At 34.2% G+C, this 8,790-nt stretch overlaps 2 protein-coding genes across 2 annotated transcripts in view; one reads left to right on the forward strand and one right to left on the reverse strand.

Annotated features, from left to right (window-relative positions):
* On the forward strand, positions 7 to 2,509 carry LOC107613508 (exocyst complex component EXO70B1). The gene has a single exon (XM_016315541.2). The coding sequence runs from the start codon at positions 166 to 168 to the stop codon at positions 2,239 to 2,241; it is 2,076 nt and encodes a 691-aa protein (XP_016171027.1). The 5' UTR covers positions 7 to 165; the 3' UTR covers positions 2,242 to 2,509.
* The window catches only part of LOC107613530 (SNF1-related protein kinase regulatory subunit gamma-1), a 3,545-nt gene continuing 2,402 nt past the window's right edge, over positions 7,648 to 8,790 (reverse strand). The window contains exon 6 of the mRNA XM_016315571.2: positions 7,648 to 8,116. Coding sequence (XP_016171057.1) covers positions 7,819 to 8,116 — 298 coding nt within the window. The 3' untranslated portion in view covers positions 7,648 to 7,818. The remainder of the gene's footprint in view (positions 8,117 to 8,790) is intronic.

The raw sequence follows: 8,790 nt of genomic DNA on the forward strand, positions 1-8,790 counted from the left end.
TCCTTAACAAAAATTGAAAAGTAAAAAAAAAAAAAAAAATTCTTAAGAATAATGTTCTTGGTTTTGCCTTGTTCTCCTAATCCTTTTCCACTTCCATTCTTCTGATTCATCAACACTTCAATCTTCTTTTATTTATTTTTTGTGTGTGCTTTCATACCAAAGTGAATGGCGGCAACAACCACCACTGATGGCGGAGGAGGCGGCGGAGCTGGAGGCGGAGGAGGAGAGGATAGGGTTCTTGCGACCGCACAGCAGATCCTCAAGAGCCTGAACACTCCCAAAGATGTTCGTGAAGACATGCTCCTCATCTTCTCCAGCTTCGACAACCGTCTCTCTAACATCACCGATATTGTCCACCGCGACGACGACGGTGCCGCTGCCATCGCCGCCGAGGAGCTTGAACGATTCGAGGCTGCTGAGAAGCTCATCCTCCGCTGGGACTCTTCCCTCTCCAGCGACCCCCACTCCGCCTCATCGCTCCTCCTCGATTCCGCCGATGATGCGGCCGATTACTTCTCCGCAGTCGATGACGTCATCCACTGGATGGAACAGCTCAACCTTGCCCCTCCTCCTCCGCCGTCTTCCTCCGCCGGTAACCGCCACCGGATTGAGATGGACCGCGCCGAGAACGCGATCCAGCTCGCTATGACGCGCCTCGAGGACGAGCTCCGCCACCTCCTCGTCAGGAACACCGTTCCTCTTGACGCGGAGAGCCTCCACGGTTCCATCCGCCGTGTCTCCCTCTCCTTCACTGACGGCGGCACCGTCGACGAAAATCTCGAGAGCTTCGGTGAGGTCAACGACCAAGGCGGCGACTCCCAGCGGTTCCACGAGCGCGGCGCCAGCCTCGGCGACGACATCTCTGTCGATCTCCTCCGCGCTGACGCGGTGGCGGAACTTAGAGAAATCGCTGATCGCATGGTTAGGTCAGGTTACGAGAAAGAGTGCCTTCAGGTATATAGTAGTGTTCGTCGTGATGTTTTGGATGAATATTTATCAATTCTTGGTGTTGAGAAATTGAGCATTGAAGAGGTTCAAAGAGTTGAATGGAAGAGTTTAGATGAAAAAATGAAGAAATGGATTCAGGCCGTTAAGATTTCTGTTAGGGTTCTTCTCACTGGAGAGAAGAGGATTTGTGATAGCGTTTTTGGTGAATTAGATGAGATTAGAGAGATCTGTTTCAATGAGACTGCCAAAGGTTGTGTTATGCAGTTGCTGAATTTCGGTGAGGCCGTCGCAATTTGCAAGCGGTCGCCGGAGAAATTGTTTAGGATCTTGGACATGTATGAGGCATTGAAGGATGCCCTGCCTGAACTTGAGAGTATGATCACTGATGGGTTTGTGATTGATGAGGCCAATGGGGTGTTGAAGATGCTTGGTGAGGCTGTTAAGGGGACTTTCGCCGAGTTTGAGAATTGTCTTAGAAATGAGAGTTCTAAGAAGCCGGTTATAACCGGGGACGTTCATCCATTGCCCCGGTATGTGATGAATTACTTGAAGTTGCTTGTGGATTATGGTGAGCCTATGGACTCGCTTTTAGTGATTAGCGACGAGGATCTTATCCGGTTACAAGATAGTTTTGGCGGCAATAGCTCTCAGACAGAGAACATCTCACCCTTGGGGTGCCGAATGGTATTGTTGATTTCAGAGCTTGAGAATAACCTTGAGGAGAAATCTAAGCTTTATGAAGATAGCGCATTACAATGTATATTTTTGATGAATAACATCCATTACCTGGTGAGAAAGGTGAAGGGACCGGATCCTCGGAAGGACTCAGATCTTCGGAAGTACTCGGATCTTCAGAATGTCTTGGGAGACGATTGGGTTCGCAAGCGGCGCGGTCAGGTGCGCCAGTATGCGACGGGATACCTGAGAGCCTCTTGGACTAAGGCTTTGTCCTGTTTGAAGGATGAAGGGATTGGAGGAAGCTCTAACAATGCATCAAAGATGGCTTTGAAGGAGAGGTTCAAGAACTTCAATGCATGCTTTGAGGAAATATATAGGATTCAGACGGCGTGGAAGGTACCGGACCCACAACTCCGGGAAGAACTCCGAATCTCTATATCAGAGAAGGTGATTCCAGCATACCGGTCGTTCGTGGGGCGGTTTCGGAGTCAGCTCGAGGGAAGACATGCCGGGAAGTACATTAAATATACACCAGAGGACTTGGAGGCCTATTTATCGGATTTGTTTGAAGGATCACCTGCTGTATTGCACCATATAAGGAGGAAGAGTCAATAGGGTATAGGATCTACATAACAGGTGAAGTTCATTTTGTGAAGGATTAGATGATAAAATATCCTGTGTCATATGTATCTTATTGTATCTGGATAGGTGTTGCTTACCTGTGTTAATGTTAAAAAGAATGGGATTTTTGTGAATTTCAAATCTGCTCCCAAACCCCATCCCCTAACAGAAAAAAAAAATGAAAAAGAATTGTTTTTTTCCTGCATCATACACTGTAACATTTGTTTTTTCTGTCATGTATATTTGCACATAAAAAAATGTATTTTATTCTCATTAATCACCAAACGTTTTGAAATGCCACCCTTCATCTATAACTTGACTCAAATTCTGGTTTTGTTTATCTTCATGTTTACAATTTTAGTTATCAGGTTTCAATTTGTTGAAGTTGAACAATAGGTTTCTTAGCTGGAAAACTATATCTGATATGAACTCGAGGCCTGCTCAACAAGGTTATCAAACTCTCGATTTAACTTGTGAACTGTGATGATGAGTTTACTAGTTTGAATCCCCAAATTGAGTTTTCGAGTTCATAAGTTGAACATGGTTTGAAATGTTAATATGATTATCAGATGAACAAAGAGATAGTTATATTGAGTCTTGATGTTGTGAGAGACAATGAGGTTAGAACTGAGCTGGTTGTGTTGGTTGTTGCAAATTACTTCATAACATAATTGCATCCAACACTTTTAATGAAACTAGATAGTCTTTTCAGCGTCGTTGTACATTGTTCATAATGCATACACCAGAAAATACTCATTTCCCAAATCAGTTACATCCAAGAGTATCTCTCTTCCCCCCAAACGCCTTCTCAATGCCAACTTCATGTGAAGTCGTTTCTGGATAGCTGTGGCTGACACGTGTTATCATTTAGTTTCAAAAAAATTGGTTTATTTTATATAAATGGTTTAATTAAAAAAATTGGTTTGGATAAATCAAATAACTACCTTTAAAAGGTTTTAATTATTCTGCGTCTTACTAAATTCTTAAATGATGAATTTGGTACGTTCTTTTTTTTTTCATTTTTCTTGACCAATCTTTTTTTTAAGTTTATCTTTTATTTTTATTTATTTAATTTTCGTCAAATATATAAATACAAATTATTTGAAAAGGTAAAGTTTGGTATTCTGAAAAAGAAACAAAAATCACGTTTTTTTTGTTTGTATAAGAATGGCAAAAAAAAAATTAGGAATTCAAAAGGAAAGAGGAAAAAAATAGAATTCATATGGAAGGAAAAAATGGAGTTTGTGAAAAAACATAACTCTTGAAACAATGATAAAGGTACTAGCTTTACGGGTGCACAGACCCGGTCCGGCCCGGTCCCGAACACTTTTGGGGCTAATTTGGTGTGATTTTATCGGGTTTAGGGCCGGGTAAGGGTCTCAAAAATAGACCCGGTCATTATTTCGGGTCGGGTCCGGGCCATAGCTCGGGTCACCCGAAGTCGGCCCGGTGACCCGGTCATCATACACAATTAATATTTTGTGTTATTAGTGATGGATCATGACTATTCTTATGTGGAATTTAAGTATTGTAAATCTTAATATTTTGTGTTATTAGTCGTTATAAAACTATAAGTTAATGTTTTATGTTTAGAATGCATAAGACTTTAGACTAATGCATAATATTATGTTATTTGTATTGATTTAAATATTTGGTATTATTAGACAATATTAGTATTGATTGTGGTTATGCTTTAATTTTGAAGAATGGTTGGTTCTTGTTATATTTTTCTAAGTGAATTTTACCATGTTAAATAATGGTTGGAGTCTTAGAAATTTGGATATTTTTACATGCTAGCTTACAAGAAGGTATCAACGTAATGTAATGTTAACGGCCCGGTTTTCACCCGGTTTTTACCCGGTATAATTGTGGCCCGAAAGTGTATTGGTTTCATCGGGTCTAGGGCCGGGTTCGGGTCTAATAAATAGACCCGGTGTATATTTTGGGTCAGGTCTGGGTCACATCAAACCCGGTTTCACCCGGCCCATGTGCACCCCTTGCCTTTACCTATAATGACTTGAATGTGGGAACTAACGGCAACTCAGTTAATTTCTGTATTGATTCTAGACAAATATGTAAATAGTAAAATTTTTAAAATTATTGTCCAACATTCAATAAAATTTCATCCTAAACATCAAATAGTCAAATAGTGTGATAACATCAACAGTTACGTATTTATTAAATAATTTTCATTGTGTTCATAGAGGAGTGAATAAGAACATAAATTAAGAAATATATTTAAAATAATAAATTTGACTAAAAAAATATAAATAAGACGAACATACTCAATTGAAAGTTTGATACTAGTTTTGAAAAATTAGGTGAGAACAAATTTCAAAAGCATAACCATGAAGAAGAGAATAAAAGTAAGTGTTTGGTCCAATTTAAATTAGTTTTTTAATTAAATCATTTATATAAAATAAACCGATTTTTTTAAAACAAATGGTAACATGTATCAACCATCCAAAAACAATTTCATGTGAAGTCAACTACACGTGAGTTTTTACCTTTCCGAGATAAAGTGACCATGTGACCATATCCAACACAAATTATCACCATTTGAAGAATGAAATTCTGTTGTAAGGCAGTCTATCAATATATGTTTTCATGATAAGAGAAACTATTTATAATTTGTATTTGTGAGATTTAAACTAGATTGACATGTTTACAATGATAATCTTAAAACTAAATGCATATCTATGATATTTCCTTTATGTATACTTGCTGAAAATTTATAACAAATAATAAGTACCATGTTTATGTTTACGTAGGTAACTTAAATTTATACAACAGAATTTTAGGTTTATTATTAGATGCATAGTACATCATAGTATTCCATAATTTACAACAAAACATTAAGAACATTGCATATGTGATTCCAGTTCTAGCATCACTTAAAATTGGACTTGGTGCATTAAAATGTTCAAGGCTTAACATAGAAAGAGTAAATGCGAGCATGCTTATATTTCCCAAGTTCTCATTACCAATTTCTAAAATTTTGATTTTGTTTTCTGTTGCACAAACAGCAAGTAATGTGCTTCTTCTATTAAAACAAATGCATGAATATTCCTGAAAATAAAATCACAATTCACAACTTAAGGTAATTTAAAGTGGTTAGGTGTGGAGACTTTTCTTTCTTTTTTTTTTGAGTAATTAACCAAATCAGTCCCCGAGAATTTTAGAATTGGACATTTTAGTCCCCAAGAAAAATTAATACACAGATCAGTCCCCAAGGTTTTACTCCGGCAGACAAATCAGTCTCCGATTCATTTTCCGGCAGAGTAATTACCCAGATCAGTCCCCAAAGATTTTAAAAACGGACATTTTAGTCCCCAAGAAAAACTAATGTACAAATTAATCCCCAACTTTTTTCTCTATTAGACATAATAGTCCCCCGTCCAAAAATAAAATAATTATTATTATTAATTGCACAATAATATTGTACTATATTTTTTGTATTTTTTAGACAAAAATAATGATAAATTTATTCATTAGATTCATATATATATATATATATATATATATATATATATATATATATATATATATATATATATATATATATATATATATATATATATATATATATATATATATATATATATATATATATATATATATATATATATATATATATATATATATATATATATATATATATATATATATATATATATATATATATATATATATATATATATATATATATATATATATATATATATATATATATATATATATATATATATATATATATATATATATATATATATATATATATATATATATATATATATATATATATATATATATATATATATATATATATATATATATATATATATATATATATATATATATATATATATATATATATATATATATATATATATATATATATATATATATATATATATATATATATATATATATATATATATATATATATATATATATATATATATATATATATATATATATATATATATATATATATATATATATATATATATATATATATATATATATATATATATATATATATATATATATATATATATATATATATATATATATATATATATATATATATATATATATATATATATATATATATATATATATATATATATATATATATATATATATATATATATATATATATATATATATATATATATATATATATGAATCTAATGAATAAATTTATCATTATTTTTGTCTAAAAGATACAAAAAATATAGTACAATATTATTGTGTAATTAATAATAATAATTATTTTATTTTATTTTATTTTTGGACGGGGGACTATTATGTCTAATAGAGAGAAATGTTGGGGATTAATTTGTACATTAGTTTTTTTTGGGGACTAAAATGTCCGTTTTTAAAATCTTTGGGGACTGATCTGGGTAATTACTCTGCCGGAAAATGAATCGGGGACTGATTTGTCTGCCGGAGTAAAACCTTGAGGACTGATCTATGTATTAATTTTCCTTGGGGACTAAAATGTCCAATTCTAAAATCCTCGGGGACTGATTTGGGTAATTACTCTTTTTTTTTTTTTTGTGGTCGGTGGATTGGACAATCCCCAATCCTAGGTACCCCAATGGATTAGACAACTCTCAATCCTAGGTACACAACACACCCACACACTCCTCACATATTTTATCACATTTTTCCTCAATTGCATTCTCTAGGGTTAGAACCCTAGACCTTGAGGTGGAGAAGGGGAAGAAATGCCATTAGAGCCAAAGCTCATTGGCGGTGTGGAGACTTTTCTGGATAGTTAAGATGGCAAGATGTGCTTGGGCCGGGTTATATTTGGGCCCGTTAAGGCCCGGATGCCATGTCTGAAACAAATCTCATTAGAGTTTTACAATGTATTCTATGATTACACAAGTATGAACCATCATTCCTTAAAAAAAAAAAGTGATCATTTTTGTTTATGTCACAACATCTAAACTCAAACTTAGTGGCTGATTTTGGTGTACTCGTAGCATAACCCGTATAGAGAATCAATGGAATATTTGTACAATGTGTACAATGGAGGTTTAGAGATGTCCGATTCAATATTAGAGATATAACTATTAGTGTTACATTTTCCTATAAGCTTAAAGCTTTTGGGATAAGTGATGTCATGACATAGTCTCAAAGTTCTAGATCAAAAAAGTTGAGAGTTTGATCCTTGGTAAACCCCAAAATCAGTTTAAGCTTTTGAAATGAGTGATTTCATGACATAAGATGTTTATTATGGATAGTATGTGTGATGTTCATTTTTTACAAATATTCCATTAGCTTCCTAGCAAAATTTTTTTTTATATCACTACTTTTTCTAACAATCTTTGTAGCTACGGTGGTTCAAATCTTATTAAACTATCAAAACTTGATTAGAATAGTAAAAGATTGAATTGGATTTGGGTATTATGATTACTCTTATTCAAAAGAAAATATGATACAAAACTCAGTACGATTCCATCAGCACTTTTACATTTACACAAAATCTCACAAAAGTTAAAAATGGATTTATCTGCTTAAGTTCAAGTAACATGCAAAATGTTCTTAACCCTAAAATTAAACCCTACTATTTGGAGGCATGGGAAGAACGCCATCAAAGAAATCACCAAAGTAGCCACGTGGCTCATGTACAAGCCTTGAGATTATGTCTCTTAGAGTGACGAGTCCTTCAAGATTTCCATCATCATCCACAACATAGACCCTGTGAATCTTTTCATGATCTAGCAATTGGATCAACTCTTTTATTGTACAATCCTTTTTGCAAGTAATCAAACCCCTTGACATAGAAACAACCTTTTCATGCTTCTTCAAGTAGCTTTTAACAGCTGTTAGGAAATCCTTGGCAGTAATTGCTCTATTATACAATGTAAATATGCAATTAATATATAATAGATAGAACAGGATAATAAAAATGAAAGATAATATCTAAGAATGGTTTGCGTTTTTATTTTCTATATTTTCTGTTTTCTGGATTTTGTGAAGGAAAAAGTGAAAACACAACACGGGATTCTATTGTTTTCACTTTTTTCTAGGGCTGTCAAAATGGGCCAAACCCATCGGGCCAGCCCGTTTACCCATTTAAATGGACGGGTTTTGTTTCCAAAATTAAGTCCGTTTAAATTTTGGGCTAAACGGGTTGAGTCCGATTAACCCACAAAAAATGGCGGGTTAACGGGCTAGCCCGCAGGCTAAACAGGTGGCCCGTTTAATTTCTTTTTTACATTTTTTTAAAAAAAAGTAGCACTTTTAGTCGATATTTTTTTCGATCCGACCCGAAAATCCGACCCATCAACTAAAAAAAAAAAATATTTTTTAAAGGTTTTTGACCTAAAAATAATATTTTTTGTCAAAATATTTTTTAAAAAATAAAATAAAAGAATAAACGGGCTGGCCCGTTTAACCCACGGGCTGACCATAAACGGTCCGGGCTGAAAAATTATAGCCCGCGAATAAAGCAGGCTTAAACAGTCCAGCCTATTTAACTCACGGGTTTAATAGGCCGGATCTAAATGGGCCGGGCTAATCCGT

Source organism: Arachis ipaensis, chromosome B08, assembly GCF_000816755.2.
Source record: "Arachis ipaensis cultivar K30076 chromosome B08, Araip1.1, whole genome shotgun sequence".
NCBI lineage: Eukaryota > Viridiplantae > Streptophyta > Magnoliopsida > Fabales > Fabaceae > Arachis > Arachis ipaensis.

What these genes read in the sequence shown, in the direction of transcription:
- LOC107613508 (XM_016315541.2), top strand. Translation starts at nt 166, where the DNA reads ATGGCGGCAACAACCACCACTGATGGCGGAGGAGGCGGCGGAGCTGGA.